This window comes from Lytechinus variegatus, chromosome 3 (genome assembly GCF_018143015.1).
Source record: "Lytechinus variegatus isolate NC3 chromosome 3, Lvar_3.0, whole genome shotgun sequence".
NCBI lineage: Eukaryota > Metazoa > Echinodermata > Echinoidea > Temnopleuroida > Toxopneustidae > Lytechinus > Lytechinus variegatus.
The window spans coordinates 68,682,368-68,710,115 of NC_054742.1; the positions used below are offsets into that span (position 1 = coordinate 68,682,368).

At 37.3% G+C, this 27,748-nt stretch overlaps 1 protein-coding gene across 1 annotated transcript in view; it reads right to left on the bottom strand.

The window, feature by feature from the left end:
* Positions 1-1,591: 1,591 nt before the first annotated feature.
* Positions 1,592-27,748, bottom strand: part of LOC121411777 (homeobox protein MOX-2-like) — a 50,636-nt gene continuing 24,479 nt past the window's right edge. The window contains 4 exon segments of the mRNA XM_041604626.1: positions 1,592-5,027; positions 6,468-6,652; positions 15,997-16,135; positions 16,138-16,440. Of these exon segments, the coding sequence (XP_041460560.1) occupies positions 4,707-5,027; positions 6,468-6,652; positions 15,997-16,135; positions 16,138-16,440 (948 nt within the window). The 3' untranslated portion in view covers positions 1,592-4,706.

Here is a 27,748-nt window from a genome sequence, read left to right on the forward strand (position 1 = left end):
ACGTTTTTCTTCAGCCGTGTTTTTTCTGCAGACTACACGGTATGTGGGCATAGAAGAGAAAATGATTAGACAGAGCCCTGGGCCAGATTTGTGTGATCGTCTCGACGTTCAGAAAGATGCAAGGAAAAGCCAAAGGAAAATATTTTCCAACTTCTGTTTTCATTTCACCACGCCAAAATTTGACATATAGAATTTAGGTTGATTCAAATCTTTTTCGAATCTTTTACCAGACTTATAAGGAATAAAGAACAAGCATAATGGTGGAAATCACATGGCTAGCAAATTCAACGCTGACTCTGAAAGAAAAAAAGTTGGACCCCTTTATATATCTCTATCTTCTGTCTGTCTCTCTCTCTCTAAACACCCACACCCATGGTCCGTAAGGTTTTAGCGCTACCCTCTTTTAAATTTTTTTTTTTTTTGGTGTCTTCTTTTCAAGAAAATGGCTTACGGAGCATTTCCTTGCACCGGAGAAAGTTTCATCAGCTATTTTGTCCGACAAGTTGCCGGATCCAGAAAACTTTCCTCGATTCCTATATGGCATCTGTCGGATAGTCTTTCATGAAACCATGGACCTATACTATCCATGATGAAACACTCCCAGGTCATACCAATTCCTAAACTTTGTTTATCTATCCATAGGTCAAAATGAATAATAACAATATATACATGATGTATTTGGTCTACCATCAGTTCATCCACTATCCACATGGAATTATTGCCAATTCGTCTAACCACCATTTCGTCTGATAACCAGTTGGTCCAATAGCCATTTAGTCCAAATACCATTTGGTCTACTTGGACTAATTGTGCAAAATGAATGAAAATAAAGTGGATATTAGACCGACTGGTTATGAGACGAAATGGTCAAAGACGAAATGGTGATTAGACGAATTGATGATTGGACAAAATGGCTATTGGACCAAATGGTTGCTGGACGAAATGTTGATGGACGTAATGGCATTAGACTTAATGAAAGTAGACCATGTGGTTAGTGGACGAGTTGGCAATAGACAAATTAGCAATTTACCGTTATATTATGCCAACACATGACGCCCTCAAGAACAAAGAAAATCTATTTCCAACTGCCCTTCATGACAAAACACGCCCGAGAGGTCATTGTCGAAAATTGGCGAATCAAAAACGGCAGTTTTGTCTTAGGAAAATATTTGCATTTTTCGTCAGCTCCGAAACTTATTTATTACGGAACAGCTGTTCTGGGGGCCGTTTCATAAAGCTGTTCGTAAGTTAAGAGCGACTTTAAGAACGACTGGTGATCCTTTCTTATTCGCTAAACCATTGCCAATGGTGTATACAATTTACCAAAAGAAAGGATCACCAGTCGTTCTTAAAGTCGCTCTTAACTTACGAACAGCTTTATGAAACACCCACCAGGTTCACCAATTTTCGACAATGACCTCCCAGCTGTTCATTGTCATTTTACGGGCATTTTCAATACATTTACTGTGTCCCCGTCGCAGATGCGAAAACTCTCTAATGTCGTCTTCTTCGCTGAACGATCAGAATCACACGGAAAATTGCCCCATTGTAACAAAGCAATTAAGAAAACCATCATCAACTAAAATCGGTGTGTTGTCACATAATAAGTTTAATTTCCAACATCGTGTTTTATCATCACTATTAGAACAAAAACATGTGTCAAACAGCAAACGACTGGTAAATGTATAAACAATATGCCCTAAATCTGGACGACAATAATTACTGTACAATACATTCTACAGTTTCATATACACATCAGGTACCGTACCGACTTGCAGTGCCTGTATTCCTTGAATAGTTCATACGATATTCATTTTATCTTCCACATTTTGTACTTTCTGTTAAGTGTCTCGCGGTCGATATTAAGAGCAAAATTTGTCAGATCATTTCAGCTCACTGTTTATTCGAAAACAAAAAGCTCTAAGTAGTTCAACTGCAACAAAATATGATGGAGTTTCTTTCTTACCCGTTTTAGCTGCATATATAGTTCTGTGCATATCTTTATATCATCTACAGCATATCCGAATTACGTGTATTGGACTATTGTGATTAGAAAGGATTTTCATTTAAAAATGAAACAAGTGAGTGAATGCATGGCCTACTCACTTGACGATGGTTGTTTTACTTTTTTCATCATGATTTTATAGTCCTTCCCTGATGCCAATCCCTGGCATTTATTTCGAAAGTCAAGTTTTGTTCAAATCACCAATGAAGGAGTCTTTTTTTTTTACTTTTAACTTGACGACACCATCAAACATGACAAATGGCGCAAAAAAAATCCACATGGCAATGTCACACCAACAAACCAAGCCAGATCGATCAAAGCTATTATTACTTCAATCGAATTACATTATCTTCTGTCGGATTGAAAGTTATTTCATTGGTCTGACTTTAGCAGCATTGGTCATGTTAGTAGGTCGATAAACGACATTATGCTGTCATGTATAATGTCACGATGCTTCTCAAACCCATCAAAATATTACAGAGATATCTCATTTTTTAAAACATATTTTAAAAATCATACATCATTATTATTTGTATATCAGGAACAAAATGTTTATTTCATTCACAGTAATAGTACTTCTGTTATAATGATTATCCAATCACAAATTGTGCCGCTTATCTTGGGAAAATTTCCAGAGGCAAATGTTCACAATTGCCATTGAATTTTAATTGTTATAAATTACTGAAATACAGGCAACTGATTGTTTCGGAGCAAATTTGCTAGCACGAAAAAAAAACTAAAATGGCTCTCCGTGAACAGTAGGTTAAAAGAAAATGCGGCAATATTTTTTTTCTAAAACAATGATCTATATATCTCTCAATCGGCCTTAATTTGGTTTGGAATTCTAGCTTCTTTTTTTTTTTGGGGGGGGGCTGTTTTTTATTATTTACTTCTTTCTATGCCACATTATTAAGGAGTACTCTAATCACATGTTTTCATGATCATAATTAGATTTATCAACTCATCTTAAATGAGAGATATCAACGCCCAAACATTAATCATTGATTTATCTTTGTGTTAGTACATAATTATGTTATGACATTATTCAATAAAGTACTATAACTTTTAATGACTTTTAAGTACTATTATATAATTTTTTAAGTACTATGCCCTTTTATATACTAATGTACATTATATTGCAAAGTCTGATCCTCTTGTAATCATATCGTGTTCTTTGTTCTTTTGCCACGTCATGGACCTATCGTCTACATTGTCTCTCTCTCTGATTTTGGTCATATTTCACATGGTCGTTTTTAATTTCTAACAAAAAAAAGTTCTGTATTTTTTTTCTTTATAAATATGCCTATGCTACAAAACAGATGATTGTGTCAACATCCATACGCATCAAATTAATTTTGGGACAATCCTTTTACATCAGGCTTAAACCAGACGTGATTAATTATGTTGAAAAAAATGGGCCAAACTATATTGACCAATTCGATGTATTTTAAACAGTAACAAATTTCCGCAATAAAAATCAAAAGATTAAAGATAAAAAGAATAAACCACTCGAGTTTGAGAGGGCGTAGAAAAAAACATCAAATACGATTTTTCAAAAGTCAATAATTTCATGACAGAATGAAACGACAAGTTTCTTTAAAAGAGCTAATTGTCTTCTCGTTCTCATTCAAGGTATGGTTTAAGGTCGATCTCCTTAACAATAAAATCATAACGAATTTAATCATACCATGTAAATATATCATAGTTATGATGATGACGAATTTCTTTCAAACGTTTCATTTTAATTGCACCTATATTTTAGAAGATGTTTTGACATAATTTCCCTTGTTATCTGATAATTGATTTCTCCAACGACGAGTGAATGTAGAGTTCAACATAATCAAAGAACATTACAAAGAAAGTAACTTAATAAGTTCACAGTACTATTTCCTAGGAGCAAAGCGGAATGAATGTTATTCATCCTCTTGATAAAGTAAGTACTAAAAATTTGTGCATGCGACAACGCAACAAAGCCAACAATCATTATGATATGCCAAATTCATCTCAGCCAAATCATCAGCTTCAAAAATGTTGAAATGGAAAACGTCTTATACACTTATCAATGCTCTGTTTTGTATTTTTTAAACAAGTTTTTTTCCCCTTTAATCTCAGCCAAATTCTACAAAATGTTATACATTGCGACCTCAGAAACGAGGTGCCATTTTCAGACCAATACCGCCAGACCATAGTTTCGGGGGAGGGAGGCGGCAACGATTTCCCGTCTTTGTATTTTGTGGACATTAGTACTGGCTTGTATAGTACAGTCGAGTTAACTTCGACACTTTGGTGTAGGGTGGTTTCTGATAATGGCTAGGCTAGTATAAAAATCAAAGATTTGTTTTCTTCAGAGATAATAACAAAAACAAATCTCATAAGGATTCATCTTTCTGTCACTCGACCGCCATTTTGGCCATTGCAATAATTTTCCCGACTTTCACTTTCACGACTCTTATTGACCATCATTTTTAGTTTGACAGTTCCTCTTGCAAAATCACATCTTTAATTATCTTCCATCATACAAGCTTGTAAACATCCTCCACAAATTTTTGCAACTGGCAAGACTTTCTCCCCGTCATGCATAATAAAGTCTACATAAAACCCTGTGATGTTCTATTTTAAAACATAGTCTTAGCATGATGCATGGGGTGTCATGTCTCTCTCTCTAAAATGTTCTTGATGGTGACGATGCGATCATCCACGCTCAGTCATAATCTTCCTTTATGTCTATTCGGTCTAACCGCGGGTGAGGCGGACTATTCGGGTCTCCATTATCCGAACCGCCGTAATTGCTCGCGTCCGAACCGTTGTCTAAACCACAGGCGCTATCCGAACTGTGATTTGAGATGATGCTGCTTGCGTTGGCCAGGTTACCCGGAAGGGTATTGTTGAGTCCACTAGAGCTTCCGGGTGGTAATCCAAGTTTGACCTCCATAGCTTGCAGACGTTTTTCGGCCAGTTCTCGTTCACGAGCTCCTTTGCAGCGCTTCCATTTCATGCGACGGTTCTGGAACCAGACTTTCACCTATAAAGTCGAAAGGAAAAAAGTGATAAAAAGGATATTAATTCAAATTATAAAGAAATAGAAATAAATAATTCATATTTATAAAAAAAATGCTTTAACAAATCATATCTCCTTTACAACTTCTTAATAATCTTGTGTCATTAATATACATTTCTGTTTTGCATCTCATATTCCTCACGTTCTACGAACAGGAAGACTAAACTAAAAATTGCCCTTTTTCAACCAAAAAATCATTTGAATAAAGATAAAAATATCATCAAACCGCCATTGCCAATATAAATGTTATTAAGGGGATACACTGGCAATCAACAATAAGTCAATGAGAAAATTGGGAAACTATTTGATACTACAGAATTGATGATCTTATAATTCGTTTACAATTCGATTAACGCGACGATAATGCGTCCATTGAATCAATTCCAAATTTCTTCCGACACTCCGGATAATTACAGACCGGTTGGCTGGAAACTCTGCTTTGTTTATCGCTAACCTAGATGGCACTCGCATTTTTCCTCTGCTTTCTAACCCAGAAACCCAGACTGTATACTTCCAGTAGAAAGAGCGAGCTGAGCCAATCTTTCGAACACTCGCTCAATCTTCAATAATATATCTTCGTAATGCTTTCAAAAACAAATATCTCGACATGTTTTGACCCACTTTTTTATGAATCCATTCGAAGCTCTTTGATCTTTCTGTGCCAGCCGTGTGGAAACAGCTGTGGCAAAATACTACGATATTTTGGATTTGGAAGAATTGTAATAATAATCGGTACTCGTGGTGTATATATATATACTGTAGACTTCAGACATTTTATTGCTCCTCAAGAAATGATTTTCGTTCCAGACTTCGTGTGCGTCAAGTTATTCGATTTTAATGTTTATGATTATAGATATATTATAGGCCCAAGACAGTTGTACATGAAATGTTTCAATGCTGCCCTCGTCCTAATTATTTAGGGGTTGCAGTTTAAACTATACATTGCTAACAAACTACTAGTTATCTAACATTTTGAGCTTGCTATAATTTTTTTCAGATGAATGTTTCTACGACTTATCACTACGAGCATATATAAAGAATTAATGAATTACGAAATGTAGACTTCACTTGGCACACATACTTGTTGCTATATTTAGAAGACTTTAGATTCCCAAAATTTTGTTTTCATAACCATAAACAATAACCTAAAAATGACGGTGAAAATAATAGTTTGTTCACGTTCAGCCCATCTCGGTTATTTTTTTAGGCAAATGTTGTTCCAGACAACTGCAAGCTTCCCCAGAGCATTATCAAACATAGAATTTTCAAACTTGATAATAAAATTGCGAATTAATTGTTCTGCGCCAATGATCAGATGCAAGGATTTCGGTAGCTTATAACTTATTTCACTGAGAATCAACTGATTATATGTTTTATGTGAGTTGCTTTCCTGATTTGACCCACCTGTCTCTCTGTGAGGTTGAGTGTGACGGCGATCTCGTATCGACGAAGTCTCGTCAAGTAGTTATGGTGGTTGAATTCGTTCTCGAGTTCTCGTATCTGTTCCTTGGTAAACGCTGTCCTTTCCTTACGAGGTTTGGCCGTCAGGTCGAGCTGTTTGTAGCCTCCCTGCTCTCCTGGTACGTTTCCTACAGAAAAAAAGTAAAAAGACAACTTTTTAAAGGTATTTGATTACAATAGAAACATTCAGGTTATTGGCCGCCCCATGATTTTTTAAGAGTATAGTCGGGGAAAAGAGGAAAAAGAGGGAGAAAAGGGACTAAGCTTATACTAAAATAAGTTGGTTACTGACATTAGACTTGGTAAAGCTGCTTGAATGGACCTCAACCACTGGCGTCTAATATGTCATCCAAGGGGGGGGGGGCAAGAAAGGAAAGGGGTGAGATATATTACTTTTTTCTGTCAACATCAATCACAAAGTAAGATTTTCAGTTGTATTAAAGGCAAACTTATTGCCCGTTCTCTTTGCTCTCTTGTACTTCTGTAGAAATTGTATCCCAAGTTGTGCCCCCCCCCCCATTTTTTTGCTCATTACGCAATAATTGACCCAAAGTTAAAACTCAAGTTTGTAAACTGCACCCAAAACAAAACCAAAGCGAAATGGTTTTGACTGGATGTTCTTTGGATGTTGCAATCATGTATTTTGATACTGGATGACTGCTTTACCAGACTGGAGTAGACATCTTTGGAAATAACAAAAGGGAGCCAATATATGATCCCTGCTCTACGTTGGCGTAATTTAACCAAATCAGATTTGCCATTCCCATTTAACCATTTCGATTGCCATAGGACCTACTGCTTGGTAAATAATTCAATTATGATTAAACGTTGTTTTTCTTTTAATTTTATTATATTTTTTTCGATATAATTCTGGACCACATAAACTTTAAACCACACCGAGCAACCAAACATGTTTTTGCTCAAATTGACAAACGAGTACCGTAAATGTACCGGGAAAATATGGATTTGGAAAACAGCCCTCAGCTCAGTGTCACACGGATCCGACCCCTCCCCCATCCATCAGCCGAATACAGTGATGTCACTGAAACTTTGAGCGCTACTTGGGTGTTCTGTCGGCCGAGTGTAGCGGGCCAGCAATACATGCTTTACTTCCTCTCTGTCAGCACAACCGTAATGGCGTATTGTCGGGACGTTGAAATTGGATGTGATGAGTAGATATTTGATATTTTTTTGCCTGTATCCTGATCGGCTGGAGCTTTGCAGACCATGAATAAGTAAACTGTCACTATTTAACAGAGATTTCCACTGCTTGAAAACCATGTTTACGCCTTGATACGTGAAATAATATCCTTATATTCACAATCATATCCGTTTCAAGTTCGTCAAATTGACTCATTTTATTTATAGGCCCGTGGCAAAAAAGGGATATTTTATATGACACAATGTTAATAATCCGTCCATATCCAAAGCTTTACTTTTACAAAGAGCCAAACGAGTCGCGTGGATTAGTTCTTTAGAGCATTGGACGAATGATCGGGAGATTGTGAGTTCGAATCCCCACTCGTCCATTATCTTCATTTTAACCATGAACCAATATTACCAAGTGTTACTCATCTGCATATTTATATTTTCAATATCAAAACTTCTGACGTAATTCGAGTTAAATTAGTTTTTTATTTGAATCTTTATTGAGATACCAGGGCATCACGAGATACGACGCTGATATATCTGATTTCATTTGCACTTTAATTGATAATGATTCGTAATATACTGTATAGTATTGATCTTTCTGACAGGCTCGTTTCTTCTGCATTTTTTTTAGAACATGCGAATGGTGTGAAATTAAACTTTAAAATATTGGATTTGTAATATTTCAATCTGGTGAATAATCAGCCTACAAAATACGTCGTATTCCATTCTAGTTTTGTAGGCTGATAAAAAAAAAGATTTAATACTTGTGCAAAAGGGCGACAAAAAAATCATCACGCTATTATGATGAATAGAAATTGGTCATTTTGGCTAACACAGATCACCAAACCAATATTAGGGATCACAATACACGGGGATAAAACTTTCCCCTTCCCATCTATCTCCACTTCACACTGGATCCATAACTACACGACGTTTTTTTTCATCAATTTACACCTCCTTCTTTCAATCCTACGAGTTACAAAGCAAAAAAACAAAAACAAAATTCCGGATTTATTCCCGTCATTTCACCCCTTCACCCTTATAAAATGCGTGTGTCAATGGGGGCTTACCGTAAGCAAATTTGGGTAATCACACCGAATTTCCCCCAATTTCCGGCCTTACATCCCAGTATCCTTTCACTGTATATACACGACCGTAACGATAATCCGTCTCCTCAAAACCACAACGAGATGGGTTTGTTTTCGATCGAGGTTTATACTCACAAAACAACAAAATATTCTTTGAGAATGGGCAACAACAATTAGTTGATCTAACAGCGGGGGGGGGGGTGTAGAAAGGGAACCGCCCCGCCAGTCAAAAATGCGTTTAATAAGTTATTTATTTATTTTTTTACTATCGAGTAGACGAGAGTGACACACGAGCTCAGCTCACATCTATTTTAAAGTTTCGTCAGGAGGCATGGCTGGGGGAGGGGCAGTAAAATTCATCGGAAAGCGCCCACTGAATGATGAAATATACCCCCCCCCCACCCGATAAAATATGACAATACTGGAGCGCCCCTGAGAATATAGCCTACGTAGCTTGTGATAAACGTCCTAAATAGAAAATGATATAAGAGCATTAATTGCTTAGCACAAACAAAACAAGAGTATAGGCCTATCAATATTAGAAATGAATGGGAGCCGAAACATAAAGAGAGAGAAAGAGAGAGAGAGGGAATTTCCTCTAAACCACAAAAGCATTAAATCCCAGACGTTTACCAGCAAATGGCTTTATCCTAATTATCGGGTAATTTGATCAGAGATGCCGCCTTTATTACGGGCACATTATACCATCCGTATGGCCCCTGGCAATAGGAAGTAGTTCGTGGGTCTGAATCATTTGCATAGACGAGCGCAGATACCCCCCCCCCCACTTCCTTTTCAGATAAGGGTTTTCCTTTAAAATATCACTATTACATAATATTATATCCCCCGAATCAAAATATTATGCACATTTTGCGCCAAATTATGTTTGATGAAATTATACAATAGTTGTGTTAGACATGTTTTCTTTTATCTAAACACACAAACATATAATCTCGTAGATTGATATCAACCAATCAGTTTACTAGTGATGGAATTCATTTGATGAAATGAATATAATATTTTTTTTATACAGCTGATATCTAACTTGTAAGTTCTTTACGGTTCACGCTCCCCCTCCAACCCCCACCCCCTTTTTCTTTTTATCACACATACTCTCTTCATATAACTCCTTTCGCCCTCTATTCATTGTGATATAGAGTATTCCTCTCAAGTTCATTTGTATTCAATGTCAAACTTTCATCCCCCATCACCTTCCCCCCTCATTTTTCTCTCACCTCCCCTCCTAAGCTCCTCCAATCCTCGTGCTTGTCTCAATGACCATTTGATGATCCTATCACCCCGGGCGATGTCGGGGCTCGAGCCTTGTGCGAAATGGGCTAAAACAAACGCCCGACATGACGTGTTGTAAATGCCTAAAACAATAACCGTCTTATTTGCATTGCCATGGAACGGGTCATTTCGACCCCCTTTCCTTCCATTATTCTCATCAAAAATCCAAGCAGACGGAACTCACGGGAAGCAGTACTCCTACTGGTGACTCCTACCACCCCACCCCACCCTACTCCCAGTCCCCCCCATTCCGCGATCTGGTACAATTACTTTATCATATAACCAAGGAGGTAGAATATTACCAAGAATGCCCTAGTAACTTGCTATTTCATAAGTAGTATTGGTTCGATATGGCATTATATTCATGTGATGTTAATCATCATCATGATTAATAAAAATAATATCATTAATATTGTTTTGATGTATAGTTCTATATAACGTGTTTTGTAAAAGTGGAATAATATTAATAACAATATCTTCATTATTATCATTATTATTATCATTATCAGTAGTAGTAGTAGTAGTAGTAGTAGTAGTAGTAGTATAGTAGTAGTAGTAGTAGTAGTAGTAGTAGTAGTAGTAGTAGAAGTAGTAGTAGAAGTAGTAGTAGTAGTAGTAGTAGTAGTAGTAGTAGTAGTAGTAGTAGTAGTAGTAGTAGTAGTAGAAGTAGTAGTAGTAGTAGTAGTAGTAGTAGTAGTAGGCCTAGTAGTAGTAGTAGTAGTAGTAGTAGCAGCAGCAGCAGCATCAGTAGTAGAAGAATCATACTACATTTAATATCATTATTATCTTTGGAATCATGCTCGATACAGTAATTCCATTTAAAAAATGCATTATATTGACTACTCATTGTCCAACGTTCTTGTAAGCGTACATGTATTGTCTCAAAAAGGTAATTTACCATTGACGATGTTTGGTTACTTTTCAACACGGTCACGATGGCGTACATGCATCATACCGTGGTCGGACTGGGACACGCGCCGTTCGGTCCGCTTCGCTTGACGGACATCGCCGGCACGGCTGAACGCGCAGTTGATGTCAACACGATGTTATAATGATGTCGAAATATAAATGCACGGTCTTCTTACGCAATACATCAATCAACCCGAGCATGATGACGGGATGGATGATGGTCAGCGTGATGACCATGGAGGCAGAACATTCTCCGTGCATCGTCACGGGTCGGTGGGTCATCCGTATAACATTATTTGGACATGACTAGTTGTCCGTCATCGATAACATCCTTGAAATCATCATCTCATCTGCTTTCAATTCTAGCGTTTCAACCAGGTCTGAGCGGTATTATGTGTAAGCACAGTACTATCATGACCGTGCCCTATGCATATAGCTGGCTTTTATGTATGGGATGAGTTCGAGTAATGGAAACAAAAAAGGAACATCCATACAATGAATAATTCGTTGCATTAATTACAGACATGATGGATATAGCTGCTTTCAAGGAAGGGAAGGTCGAGGGAGTGAAACATGTAAAAAGCAAAAAGAAATTCTAATTTAAAAAATCAAATTTAATTTTGTATTTGAAACCCCCGAACACAGTATACAAATACATCCAAGAGAATTATAGTTCTTGTGTGCCAACATATCGCGACCAAGAAAATATTTGCCTAGCGTTTTTTTTTCTTACCAATAAACTTAGAAATTTCAATTTTACAACAGAGAATCATTTATAAAAAAATAAATAATCATGTTTACACCAGTAAAATGCATTTGACCCAAACTGCCGAACATGGTACAATAGATTCACTTCAAACTGGGAGAGGTTTGAGTGCAAGCACGTTCATGGTGCGAGGGAGCGAAGCGTCCTAAGCTAAGCGACCGAATGAAAATTTTACCCGTGATGATGTGAAGGGCACTTTTGCACTATTTATCATTTGCTGACCCTGTATACTATAATAAGCAATTTTCTGCTCAGGTTCGTGTGGTGGTCAACCGCTAGTCCGTCCATCCGCGAGTCGTAAATATTCCTAATGATTTAAACGTCGACCAAATAGGGGTCGATGCTTGTCTGATTTTTTTTTTACAGTCATATGGGACCGCGTCCACATCATGAGTTTGATTTCAGTCACGGTCAAAAGTTGTAATAATGGTTTCGAGGTTTAGTTTCGACTCCAACCACTATATTCACAAACAGTAAAACAAACAAGAAATCCCCTACATTCAAAACCGATGTCAACAAACGAAGTTCGGATGTTTAATGTTCTATGGCATTTCGATTGGAGTCTTCCACCCTTTAGGGGGAGGGGCTCCATCCGGTACGGTGGATCATTAAAATGAAAATCATAATACAAAGGATATAACTGAATAAAGCAGATTGACTACTAGCAGCAATTCGTGAAAAGCGGCAAAGCCCAAAACTCGCCCCTCACCAAATCTTCGTCACGAAAACAGTCAGTTTAAACTGAAGGGAAAAAAGCCATGTTTTGCTAGTATTTCATTTAATGCAGTCAGTTGTTTCGACTTTCGTGATGAATTACAATCAGATAAAGTCCATAGATACGGATGGTTTGTGAACACCAGAGCACGTTCAATGCTATTCGCAGGCCTTTGCTATCATCACATACGACTTCCCCCGCGATTACTGATTTATACATCTCATGATAAACTATTCCCTCTCAACGTCATTAATCTGACATCATGCAGTCTCCTTTGGAAAAAAAAATGAACGCAAAAACATGGAAATAAGATGTCAGAAATCTAGGTAATAGATAACCAGAGGGGAATGCGCCCCAATTATTCTCTGACCGAATTGGGGATTGAGATGAGGGGTAAACTATGGAAAAGATGGGTGAAGGAGGGGGGGGGGGCTGGGATAGCATTTATGATTTACGGGTGCAGAGGGTTGGTATCGTTCAGGTCGAATGGGATGAGTTATGACTGACGACAAAACTAAGGGCACATCTCCAGCCAGAAGTTAAAGGATCCAATATACCGTGGACCTACTACTCTGACAGAGTAAGTAGTTCCATGAACATGATATACTGGAAGCCAAACAAAAGTATGTCCTTACTATTATGATCACTTTAATATTATTCAAAATAAATAGTTTTCAATAAGTCAGATTTGATTTTCATGATTTTAACCCATTAAATGGAGCTAACGGCATCAGTAAATCTATAATTATAAAAAAAAACACTAGTTCATAGCCCTTTAATTTGCCTCCCTTCATTTCAACATTATGTTCATTTAAAAAAAAAACATATTTCATCAATTTCTACTCCGTATACATACGCAGTGTTTATACAACAGGGAAGGCAAGATTTCTCAGAAAGGATATTAATATCATGCTATACGTGCTTTAACCCAAATCGTTGAGGGACTCGTTAAAAATTTGCTCCGGTATTTTCTCGGATCGTAACCCTTAGCTACGGTTCATAGTCTGGGCTATATTTCTTCATATCCAACGACTATTGACTGTGACACTGAGCTGGACAACTCATTTTTCATCTCTATCCACTTTTCCCTTCACTTAAATTTTTATATCATTTCCATTTTGACGAAATGTCTGATGATTTATCTGGGCCCGATAACCACTGGTGAAAATGAAGCTTCTGTTGGAAATTGGAGAAGTTTGGGGCGTTGTGTTTGAGCCGAGAGTTTCTTCTTTTTTTTTTGCTAATCCGGTTTCTTTTTTTTTTCTCCCTCACATAGCCCCCAGCCCCTTTTTCTCCCACTCTCTCTTTCATTCTAAACTTATTTTCTTTATTTCCAAATCCTACTTCGTGGGCGCAGCAGGGAATATTTTAAGCCACACCGAAAATCCACAAAACACGGATTAGAAAGTGCAATCTATCTTCAAATGAAAACATTGTGTAAGAAGGATTTTATTATTGCAAAATAGTCAAAATTAATTAATAATGTTCAATCGTTGTGTTTATAATTATACGCGACGTTTCCATAGTTGGGCCTCTAAAACTGAGATACGGTTCTGATTTCAATAGAGGGTTCGTTATATCAAATTGAAATATATACATAAATTTATTATCAACAATAATCATGATGAGCATTTGAAACTTGTAGATGATTTGGGGTATTTTATCAATAAAAGAGTAACACCAACTCCCGACGTACACAAATGTGCTTACTATGAACAGTTCTCAGCGAAATTGATCTTTTTTCTGCTTAAATCTGATGTACATGTACTTATCTTATTCGAAAACGGTGGATGTTTTATCGCTGTGGAACAAACTTTACGACGTGTAATTTCATCATCTTGACACAAGATGACAGGTGCGCTACTTTAAACTCTTGTGCGCAGCTAGTGATGTAATATCTGACCAATCAGAGACGGTCTTGTCAGATCTCGAGGGAATTGGAACTTTGGAGATTACACGATACCCACTGAGAGCTGTTTTTTATAAGATATATTTTTACTACCATGTTCCAACTTCCTTTCCGCATTCACTTAGTAGAGGAACAGGTGGTCCTGAAAATTTTTACCAAGATTCATGTTGTTGGTGGGTATATCAAGGGCAGATTTTGTTTGGATAATAAAATCGTAATGGGAGGATTGGATCATAATCACATATCGTAAAACTTTATGAAACGTTCGTTCGTTCAAGTCAGAAAGATTATATAATTCATTATTCCAAACATAAGCTCTAATAATCCTCCATCTCCGCTTATATTTTTCTGGTAGATAAAACGCTGGAAAATCTGACAAAGATCAATATAATTCGCTAATCTGAAAATAATCAAGATGTATATTAATTGGGCCTGAAAGATAGAGTTTTGTCTGTTTATCCTTTTTCTCCTTAAGGTTATTTGCTTTGGTGGGTTTTTTTTTCTTTAAAATCATAGTGTGTAAAATGCCATAGCCATAGGGATTCGTGGTCGCTCCTAAACGTATATATCGCTCAATTAAAACACAAGTCACGGGATTCTAATGGCCTATATTTTGTTGGGATACTGATTTACAACTCGTTAAAATGAGAGTGTCCCATGAGGTTACTAATTGCACGCAACTGAACAACATGGAGACAATGATCATTACGACATGTCGAAAACAACATCCCTGTAGAATAGATATGCATGCTGTCAATCAATTTCTTCAAGATGATACGAACTTGTAAACAATCTGAAAATCCTCATTTAATTCATTTTCAGGCAAGTTGTATGCACACATTAAAGGTCAAGTCCACCTCAGAAAAATGTTGATTTTAATCAATAGCGAAAAGTCAGACAAGCACAATGCTAAAAAATTTCATCAAAATCGGATCTAAAATAAGAGAGTTATGACATTTCAAAGTTTGGCTTATTTTTAACAAATATTTAAATGAACGAGCCAGTTACATCCAAATGAGAGAGTCGTTGATGTCACTCACTCACTCAATATTTCTTTTGTTTTTTTTTTGTTTGAATTATACAATATTTCATTTTTACTTATTTGATGATTAGGACCTCCTTGCCTGAAGCACAAAATGTTAGAATAATGGAATTTCACGTGTTCAACTGTTCAAGGAGGAATGAAACTTCATTTCACATGACAATGACAAGAAAATAAAAATATTTCATATTTCATATAATAAAATACAAAAGAAATAGTGAGTGAGTGATGTCATCAGTTCCTCATTTGCATACCGAACGAGATGTGCATATAGGCCTAACTGTTTTGTGAAATGAAGCGAAACTTTAAAATGCCATAACTTTCTTATTTTACATCCGATTTTGATGAAATTTACAGTGTTATGCTTGTTGATTTTTTCTCTTTTCATTCAAATCAAGTTTTTGTTGGGGTGAACTTGTCCTTTGAATTTTAATCAACGGTTACATATAGTTACTATCTGTTCAACGCCCCACTGACACCTTTCTCCTATCTATAACTGTCCCCATAGATATAATTTTCGAGGGGGTAATTTTCCGGGGCATTTTTCTAATATGAAACTGTATAGGCCTATATGCAATCGACCAGAAGAACTGAAACCTACCATTACTATCTGGGCTGCCTTTTATCGTGAGATCATCCGCACAGTTCGTCGTTTGCTGGTGGTGCCCCAGTGCCGTGGGCGACACGATTGGCGGACTGGACGCGGTCACAGGGGGCGATCCCCCTCCTCCTCCTCCCCCCCACCGCCTCCGCCGCCGCCGATGCCGGTCCCCGATGACTTGATGAGGTCCAAGTCGTGTGGGGAGATGTAATCGGAGTGTGTCGGAGTGTGGTGCGCCGCTGGGGGGTAGATGCGGTAAGTTGGTGTGTGGGGGGCCACGCCCCCGGAGTGGAGACCACGTGACCCTGCTGCCGAAGCGGCCGAGCTCCAGTCCTGGAATTGGGTGTGGTGGGAGGGTGCTTGGTGGGGGTGGTGTACACCCCCCGATGTGGCCGAGTGGTAGGGCATGCTTGGTAGTGACATGCCTGATCCGCCCAGTGATCTCTGCGAATGGACAATTAGGAAACAAGTGAATAAATAAAGAAATTAATATCATTTAAATACATTAAAATTATAAGATAAATGTATTATCGAATGAAAGAAGAAACGCGTACATGAAATGAATCAACCAATCAAATAACTTGAACTTTGAAATTGACATATTCTTTTTTTATTATAAAAAAAAGGGAAATGCAAACTAAACTTCTAGTCCTTTGACAAAAATGATAGATATTGGTTGACTACCTTGTAAGTTGTATCGAACCATATAAATCGAATTCAATCATGTTCTACGGTGAAGGGGAGGGTGGTTATAGTAGAGAAGAGAAGAGAAATGGGTCGAGTTTATAGTGTTGAGAAGATAAAGACTCGCCGCGTTCCATATCACACATCTTGCCATGCAATATGAGAAAAATAATGACTGACAAGTATGCAGATGACACCGAGTATCATTATACACAAAGGAGATATCTCACATCACAATATGTCATAGCGTAGAGGTCTATAGCCTGGAGTATCGTGTAATAGTCATAAAATATATAGCGCTGTCATATAGGATACCACCGTGCAATATCATTTTATATCAAATGATATAAACGCGGTCATGTAGGATACCGTGCAATGTCATTTTATATCAAATAAAAATCGATGTAATAACTAGCTGTCGCATGACATACATGTATATGTAGTATTGGCCTGTACCTGTCGTATTTAAGCTAGTTCAGTAATTGTAAAGAAATATCATTGTATGTTTTCATTCATAAGTTGTACTTGACCCCGTGAAATACAGTATGTCACATAAAATTTCTACGAGTGAAGAGACAGAGCACCTTTCAACCCTGGAAGACTCTTGGGGCGAAACTATTTGCACCTCTATGGGTGCAAGACAGTAATTGCAGGTAGCTTCATTTTGCAACATAATTTAAAGGTCAAGTCCACCCCAGAAGCAATGTTGGTTTGAATAAATAGAGAAAATCAAACTAGCATAATGCTGAAAATTTCATCAAAATCGGATGTAGAAAAAGAAAGTTATGACTTTTTAAAGTTTCGCTTATTTTTCACAAAACAGTGATACGCACAACTCAGTGACATGCAAATGAGACAGACGAAGATGTCCCTCACTCACTATTTCTTTTTTTTTATTGTTCGAATTATAGAATATTTCAATTTTTACAGATTTGACAAAAAAATAAACTTCACAGCACCATAAAATGTTTAAACAATGGTAATTCCACATGTTCAGGGATGAAAAAATCTTTTTTCACAGGACAATGACGAGGGGAAAATTGAAATATTTCATATAAAATAAAATACGAAAGAAATATCGAGTGAATGACGTCATTAGTCTCCTCATTTGCATACCGACCAGGATGTTGGAGGAGGACTTGTCCTTGAATGGTTTCATTTGCCCATGGACAGGAAAATGTATAAGAAAAAATCGAAATACATTGTCACAGTCAGGTTCTAAACGTGCACCCTTTGAGATTTGTATATACCGACCTAGCAATGGGGTCCTTACAAGGGGAGCAGAGTGGTAAGTACCCTTTGGTGAAGATCCAATCTTACACCCATTTTAGTTTCGTACTACGACCGACCTAGCAACGTGCCCAATTCACTATATATCCTACTATACGAATTTTTCTTCTTGGTATGGTGTAGGTCCGTGGTTTGGCCATGGATCCTACTATGGTTTGGCTGACATAACCTGCGTTTGAAACACATCTGCAGTAGAAAGCAAGCCACGCTGGCGGTCGGGTTCGTCAGGCAACCCGATGCCTGGAAACAAATTTGTATCGCCATCCAAAGCGATATTCGTCACCAGTGAATCACAGCCGAGCGAGGAGATGGGTGTTCACCTGCTCACTTTTCATCACAGATCCTCCTGTCTTCACCCCCCCCCCCCCTCCCCCCGCCATCCTTTCTGAATGCCCCCTTCACTTTACTCCTGTCCTATTCCCAACCTCTCCCCCTCTCGTTTGTTTTCTTTCTTTCTGTCAATCTATCTTTCCTCCCTTCCTTCCTATCTTCTTTCTTTCTTTTTTTTTCTTTCTTACTCCGTCCGATATTAAATAATCGACCTCTATCTTTTCGTTTGTCATCTCCATCCTACTGAAATTTCTGTCTCTCACTTTCCTCTTCCTCCACCGTCTTGTTCTTTTTCTTCTTCCACTTCTTCTTCTTCTCCTCCTTCTCATTCTTTTTTCATCATCATCATCATCACCATCATCTTCATCATCATCATCATCATCAGACATCATCAACATCGTCATCATCATCATCGTCATCATCATCATCATCATCATCATCCTCATCACCAACACCATCATCCCCATCGCCATCACTGTATTCTTCTACTTTTTGTTACCACCATTTCTTCTTCTACCTTCTTCTCCTTCTCTGTTCACCCCTTCCTTCTCTCTCTCTTTCTTTCCCATGGCCTCATGCACTCCCAATCGACCGGATCATCCAGTCATCCATCCATCTGTTGCCCGTCCGTCTTCAGGGGAGTGTGTCATGAAGCAAATAATCAGTGAATTGTCACTGACAAATTTGCTCTGAGCCAATCAGATGCAAGGATTTCCGTAGCTTATAACAATGGTCAGTGAATATATCTCGGACCATTTGCTTCATGAATCTCTCCCAATACCTTTCTCCTCTCTCACAAATCTCGCGCTCCGCCTCATCCAAAGTCGTCATGATAAAACAGATACATTGTTTTCAAACTGCATGGATGGACGAAAATGGGGATGAAGGGGGGGGGGGGTAAAATCAGTGTGTGTATGCAAGTGGTATGCAAGGTCAATGGCGATATTTACCCTTGTTCTTTTAAACATAAAAAATCGGGATCAAACCAATAGCTATGGCAAGCCAAACAATTAGAGAAATATTTTGTGCGTAATCTAAAAGACTGATAATCGAAGTGAAATTGTTCTGCCTTCCATGTTCTATTTCGAAGCTCCAAGAGAATACTACTGTGCTAATGATGATGTTTTTATCTTAGAATTTTACAGTGCATCTTGTTCGAACGATTTTCACCCGAATTCTGCAAATGAACAATCTTTAGATTTTCCCAAATATACTTTAAATGCTTTAAATAACACGATCAAATTGTACACCCAGATACTGACAAGACTGGGGTAATAACGGAGTTGGAAGCGCTATAGCAACATCGTATCTAAGCGCTACATAAAAATGTTGCATATTATTATTATTATTATTATTAATCATGCTAAACCAATGAACACATAGGTGTATGTATGTAGACCATGTGTAGGATTATACGTTAAAATACTATCTTACTACATGTACTAGTACTAATACACTATGAGCAAAACAGTTACACGGCCACTATATCCTTCACATGTAAAATAAGATTTGAATTTCGTCATGGTTTTCTGAACATCCTATCCCCGCGGCTTATTTTTGTCTCCATCATTTCACTTCAGTTAGCAAATATGACTTAGTGATGCTCTTAATTAAGCCACGTGTGCACGTGAAATCAGCGATGCGATGTCGGGCAAGTCGAACAATAATGTTCATTCGAAATATCATAATCCAAATGTAATTTCGGGGAAGTAATATGAAGGACGATGCACAAGATTCGTAATAATAAAATTTGAAATAGAAAATTGTTGTACAATGACGTTTTTCAGAATTCATATGCTGATGAAACAGAGATGGTTATCCTATTGATAACACACCCTCCCGAGAAAATCCTATGGACTATTTTTTTAAGTATGGGGTAATTATGATTTACAATACGATATATATCTTTCATACGTTTTGTTCAAGCAGAATTTCAATATTTATTGAAGCATAATGACTTTAAAAATAAAGTTTTAATCTACTGAGATATGGTTCCACATGACTAATAATAGACTTTTTCCTTTTGGAAATAAGAAAATATTCTCACGAAAAGAAAAATATAATATATTTAAATATGAACCTTATCTCATACAGATTTCGTCCGGTCCCATACGGAAACAAACCAAAGCATCTAAGCTATATATTTCCTACTTTTACCAATTTTTAATCAAAATTTATTAAAACCAAGGTCAATACGCGTTTAGTTCCTGTGGTAGTTTAGCCTGAGACGCTGAGGAAATCGCTTGTTCTTTCTAATGTTTCCTTGCTTGAGCTCCCATGATTAACACTCCCAAGTGGAGCATCTCTTAAACAATATTATTTCATACCGGTTATCAAGAGGAAAAACTGCGTTAACACTTTGACCTCTCGAACAAAAGCCGTCCACGTTGTTGGAGGTGGAATCCATCGATTTCCTGGAAATTCTAAATCTGCGTAATCAATATTGTTATCAACTTTTTCGTAATTCATAATGATTGATATGGATAGGTAGATGAATGGAAAGGTATAGGCCTATAAATAACATATACAAATAGAGAGATATTAAAGAGGATTAGTTAAAGTAATAGTCAATATAAACAAAAATTCGGGTAGACATAACTAATGAGTAAGTTTGTTGATTTTGACAATCTTTTTCAATCGATCGGACACAATATTCACTGACATAGTTGGTTATCCTTCCCGAATAGAAAGATTAGATAGATAGAAAGATAGATAGATAGATAGGTAGATAGACGGATAGACAGACAGATAGAGATAGATGAATAGATAGATATATAGATAGACAGACAGACCAACAGACAGACAGACAGACAGACAGGTAGATTGATAGATAGATAGATAGATTGATATATAGATAGATTGATAGATATAGAATAGATAAAGATAGAAAGACAGGCTGATGGGTGGATGGAATATCTGCTATTATACTGGCCGTTTGACGTTTATGCCTTTTGCGCATTTTACTAAAACGACAAGTATATGATATAGAAGTAATTTTGCATTTAACATAGGCCTATATAATAATACAGTTAGGCGGAGACATGAAATTATAACAAAATTGGTTATCATTATTTTACAAGTTCAAAGACGATACAGATGAGGTAATATTAGTGTTCTATATACCTAATATCAGGGTTACTCGAGGTAAATAATAATTCTTCACTAAACATCATGAAGATTGTGACGCTCCACTTTGGTATTTTATTCATTACATGAAAATACAGACGAACAAAGATAATGGCGAACCAAATGTCTGTACAAGCCCGAGCTGATTGCGCATGATATATACCCCATCCCTTTCTTTTCTCTCCGAGTGATATAGAGGCTTGCAAACAAAACATGATATAAGTAAAGCGATGAGAGATTGGAAAGCACCCATCAGGTCGACCGAGCGCGTGCTCTGTTTGGATTGTAACAATTTGATGTTTTCCCAACAGCGAGCCCCGATCATCGGGGTATTTTCCTACCCTCCCCAATGCCAAGAGCGCATCATCTTCGGTTTCATCCCGCTCCGTCATGAAGAGGAGCTGGATGGATGCGACGAGATGGATAGGAGCTTCTTGGCGAGCGAGCTTCGATACCCCCTGAATCCTGTCGGATTGAACGGGATGGGGGGGGGGGGGAGGATGGTAAGGAGCCGTGTAAGCTCTCCCATTGAATTAACAATAATTGGGCATACAGAATTGCGCTTTCAAATTGAAATTATTGACCCATCTTTCACGAGAACGGCGTCGATGCATGACGTACACTGTACAAACGAAGCAGGAAAACTCCCGGCCTATAGATTGTAAAAAATTTCTCAAAAACGAAATTGAACATAATTTGAGTAATCGGGGAGCGTTTCATGAAAGGACTTGTCAGACGTTTTATCCGACAAGTCCCATTTTATCCGACCGTTACCATAGTAACATTGTTTATCAGCCAATCAAAATCAAGGAAAGATGTCAGATCTGACATGTCGGACAATTAATGTTGATGAAACACACCCCGATATTACTAGAGTTGGGTATGGTCACGATTTCATTTTTTTTCTCTATCAATATGGCATTTTCAAAACAAATGCACACTACAGATACTATCCAACATGGGAACCCACTGGCTAATCTATACATGTACATAATCATCATGATCATACGTAATTTTAGTGGAATTGGTCAGCTCTGATGCCCCCCCCCCCTTCCCCCTCCCTGCAGACAGCACGCCCCTAGTTACCCCTCAAATGCGTACTGCCGTATTAACTCCACTGTTGATTCTAAATATTGCAAGTGAAAGAGATCTCAGATTCGCAAAGCACGTGAGGAAGAAGAAGAAAATCAAGATGTGTATGGTATAGGTGAGAGCAGGTATAGAACTCTGCCCAGATAAGCCAAGCCGAGACGAGACTCGGTGCGAAGGAGGGTGAATACCCCGACGAATTTACACGTGTGGGATTAAGGTAAATCTCTGGGTATAAACCTAATTGATTCGACTCCGTGTGAAACAACACACAAGTAATCTTGATAAAATATTAGTCCCAAATATACTCCCAATGCATCTTAGGCCATCACTCTTTAAACCCCTTTTTTCTTCAGAAGAATAGTTAATTTCATTTTTTCGAGATAGCACCGGAGCTAGACATCCGCTGTGCGACGAGGCGGCAAAGACATTTGCCTCATTGCTCCAGTGCATGGTCACGTTGCGCAAATGATTACGTAATCACATTCCCAACATCTTCTTTAGATGTTAATATACCGTCAGAGACAGCGATGCGGGTTTAGGTGCAGTATTGGATCCAATAGACGGGGCTTGTGTATTTTAGACTCTTTTTATTTATATTTTTTGCAGTAACCCGTGTAAAACGGTACATCTATTTCATTTCAAGAAGCAATTTGATTTCAACAAATAAAGTGATGTATAATACTTCAACTATAGGGTTTTCAAAATTTCACTACGTAAGCAAAGTAATAAAATAAACTTTGATGGTTTTAAAAGTAAATACTTTCGGGCCATGTACCCCCTTTCCATTCCATAAAAGGTATTCAATTCAGCTTTCTGGTTGCTGTAAAAAAAAAAAAACACGTGAAAAGTGGAAACATTGCATACACAGTCATAACCTGTAACTCAAGGGTTATATCCTTTTACGTGGTGACAATATAATACGATCCATTTTGTTCTCAACTCCGAACCATGGCATAATGATAACATCATATGTATGGTTGATAATAATGTTAGAAGTTAGATATAAAAACTATGCAAAAAGTAGTTGTTTACTTTTTCAAATCTCATTGAAGAAGTGACGTTAATTCACTCTTCCCCAACTCTTAAAAAATGTTGAGGAAGTCAGAATCTTCCGAAATACAAAGGAAAATATCTCGTTCATAACTTCATCAAATGGGATTGTTGTGTATGGATCAGAAATAGACCCTTTTGACAGAGTTGTGAACAAAATCTTCCATGGGTATACGACCTATTCACATCAACCTCACATAATTGTACAACAGCAGCATGATCAGAAACGCTGTAACCCAATGCTCTTATACTATGCAATCTATGTTACCTTCGTCTCTTTATCATGTATTTGTAGATGTGAATGACTTGAGAAGATTCTTTTACTTTATTTATTTTTGTTTAAAGGGAGAAAGAGAGAATCATGACATGGAGATGGTATAAAGTGAGGATGTTTTGGAAGATTGTGTTCCCGAGGTATGCTTCTACTTTGGCTTTGCCATAATTGAAATGCTTTGAAACTAAACTTTGCGATGTTCGACTGCTGGGTCGTCCTCTATGATTTTTTTTGTCTGAGTCTGCTGTGAAGAAATCCCCTCTGCGGCTTCAAACCTTTGATAACCTATAGGCGAACTGCGTTTTTCAAAACGTTATTGATCTAACCCGACACCGCTTAAATAATTATCATCCACAGTAACAAATTACGCTTGGGGTTAAAATATAAAGAGCTGGATTATAACATAGCAAAATATGCTCGTGCATTTCGATTCATCTATACAATATGAAAAAAAATCACCCCCAAATCTTGAAAAGAACAAATGAGCTAACGAAGCGCAACTCAATTTTAAGATTGTCGTTATACTTCTTTTAATGTGTCATATCTTTTTGATTTTTTAATTCTGTCAAATCTTTGAAGGATAGAATAATTCAATATCCCTTTTTTATTTCTTTATTCCATCAAACTGCTGACTATAATTTTCCCACGATACTGAGCTAATCTGTCCTTCTAAGAGCTGACTAAGACCGAATCTTGTGTCGGACAACACCGGGTGTAAGTGCCAACAGGATACGCCCTGGAAACGAAAAAAAAAAGTTGGACCGGGGGTCCGTGGTTGGACTGTGGTCTATATTTTGTTAATTCAGATTTAAAGGACTCCATCATGTAGGCTTTCAAATGCATTCTCATGCGATTGATACAGCATTGAAGATGATGAAATGTGTCGTTCTTTTAATTTCATTCGAAGATATTCCCTAGGCTAATTCAAATTTCAAGACGGAAGGTTATCTATCCTGTCTATTGACAATATTTTATTCAAGCTTTATCAGGTTTATTGTTTCAATAAAGAACTGTAAGAGAAATACAATTAAGGTTTCATTAATTTTGAACAAAATAATAAAGATGGATATTTCTGAATGTTTCGGGTATGGTCATTAAATTCGTCAGTTGAGTTTCAATTCAGTACATGCACTGTCAAATTAACGTGTTTTTTCTGTTTGGTCTCTGTTTTCATACCCTATATGGTTTTGAACTTCAATGAAAATCGGAACAAGAAGAGCTTCCTCGATTACCGATTACACTTCTAATGAACATACCAAAGCCATCATGATCTTTAACATAATTCAGGTGAACTGAGCAACACAGGACCTTGAGCCATGGGTATTCTTCTCAGGGTGGATGTCTTTTTTCTTGTTTTGTGTTTTCGTTGCCTTCTCATAACATTATTGTGTGAGATTCGGAACCAATTCGGGTTTCCTTGCTAGGTCGGGCATCTGCACGCTATTGTACATCTCGCAGCCAGCGTGGCGCCGACCTCTTCCCGTCTGCAGTACGCGAGCATCCTGTCAGAGCCTCGATTGCTTCCCCTCAGAAACACCGCGGGAAACTCGGGTATGACGCGCTAAAAACTACATAAAGAAAGTGTTCGCACACCTTTGACTTTATTCTCCCTTTCTCTCTACAAAAACATCATAATTATAAAAAAAATCGTGGTGAAATGCTCTGTAAAAAGGAGGTTTTCCATTTCCCTCAAAGCATAAAAAATATCTATTCCAAAGCATTATAATCCTCAGCACCACTCCAATGAAAATTAAGGATGAGTAATGGCTCATCCAAAAAAAGGGTTACTCTATAATTTTCACTCCCTCCCTCCCTCGCCCCCCCCCCCGCCCTCAGTCCTTCTTTTGTTTATTTCACTCTAAAACTTTTCAAAATTCTGACAAAACACTTTCTTCTCTCTAATGTATAAACGTCATCATGGTCATGTGCCTGCGTATTTCACTGAGAAGTGGCACATAACTCCCCCCCCCCCCCCCTTAAAGGCGTACTCAAGACCCGAAATTATGGAAGTTGAACAAATTCTTCGCGTAAAATCAGACAGGCGAAGACATGCACTGACAAAAACTGGACGAGGAACACCAATGTTATGACATTTCAAAGTACATACATTGCCACATTTTAGAGCATGTCCTCATACATGTCATAAATATGTTATGAGCAAACTGACCATGTCATCTCTCCACTTATTCTTCTATATTTTATTGTATGAAATTTCGTTTATTCAAATTTTGTCCTCTAAGAATGTAAAAATAAGCAGAATTGACTGCTGGTATTGAGTCAGATAACCACTGCTGAAACTTATAGGCCTATTGTTACTTTAAAATTAAAAAACCTCGTAATTTTCATTGGATTTCGAATAGTTTTTTCAGCGTGCAGCTCGTTGAATTTACTCTATTCATTTACATAATTATTATTCTTTTTCAGTCTGGAGTAACCCCTTTAATCAAATTGGAATTTAACCAATACAAAAAGAACTTAAGTTGACCGGACTCACCGAAGCATTGGTATATATAAACACTGCAAACAATAATACGGATACACATACAGGTGATAATCATGTCTGAGCTTAATATTAAATTCATTGATTCAAACATAATACTTTTTTCTTTGAATTGAAATAAAACGCCTCAAGGAAATAAATCTCGAATCGTATGTTGCAAAATACGACACACCTTGCGATCCTCTCAGTTTTTCTTCCGCAATTCTTATTCTGAAGTCAAAAGATATTAAACAAGAAACACATGTGCCAAAATATGGCTCTTGAAAATACAGGTCCTTGTAAATATCAATGATACATCCTTAAATAAATACTCGTGAATTATTCATCAAGTGGAAAGTCTTCATTATTTTATTTAAAAAAAAGGTAAATAAAGAACCAGATAGAGATCGAAATAACATGTGAGATTGGGAAACAAAATAAAAGTAAAATTTGGTCACAAACAATCTATTAAAAAAGGTTATACCACTGAATTTTAAGAACAAATGCATGAGCTGTATGAGCCACTGGCATACAGATGGTGGGGGGGGGGCCTTGGGGCCATCGACCAACCATTTTTTTTCACAACCAAGAAAAAAAAAGGAAATTCAAGGAAAGAGAGAAGGATGAAATATGATATGACTTTCTGAATCTATTCTGCCAAAATCTATCCCATTGGATTTTGAAAAAAAAAAATCAATTTTTTTTTGGTCGCTTGATTCGCTCTTTCGCGAATTTTTCTCACATTGCCCGATACGCCATATCTGCGCCCTCAATTTCATTCAGCTCAATACGCCACTCAATACGACAAGCTCGGTCGTTTCACTCGCTCGCCCTCGAGCTTTTTCTAAAAAGTTTACGCGTGCTGCCCCCTATAAAAAAGGCGAACGGCCATGTCTGGTTCGACCACATAATCCATCAACACGTTTATTACTGACCAATCCCCCATTTCAAGAGTGTAGCCTTTCATAAGGTATTTCATTCTCTTTTTTATCTCTTTCTCTATATAATAATAATAATAAATAAACATGGGATTTTGTATAGCGCAATTTCCATCTTTATTAGATGCATATATAAGACATATTTTATAAGCATAATACGGTTACTATATGAAACGTGTTTTGTAAGGACTATTTACATGAGACAAGACAGTTCGAAATTGTATTGACATAAAATAAAGGGGAGGGGGAAATATTTCATCCATTGTGATCACTGTTTGAAATTATTTTAAAGTTCCGTATACATGCAGCATTAATGGGTTAACTCAATAGCCCGTATTCTGAACTCGGGTTTAAATTAAACCCTGGTTTAAAGTTGTAGTTTAACTATGGAAAGCCAGTTGTTACATAAATCTCCAACAGTAGAGGTTCAATGTATCAGCCTATTTGACTCATTTGACAAAAACATTATTAACTGCATGGGAAGGATAT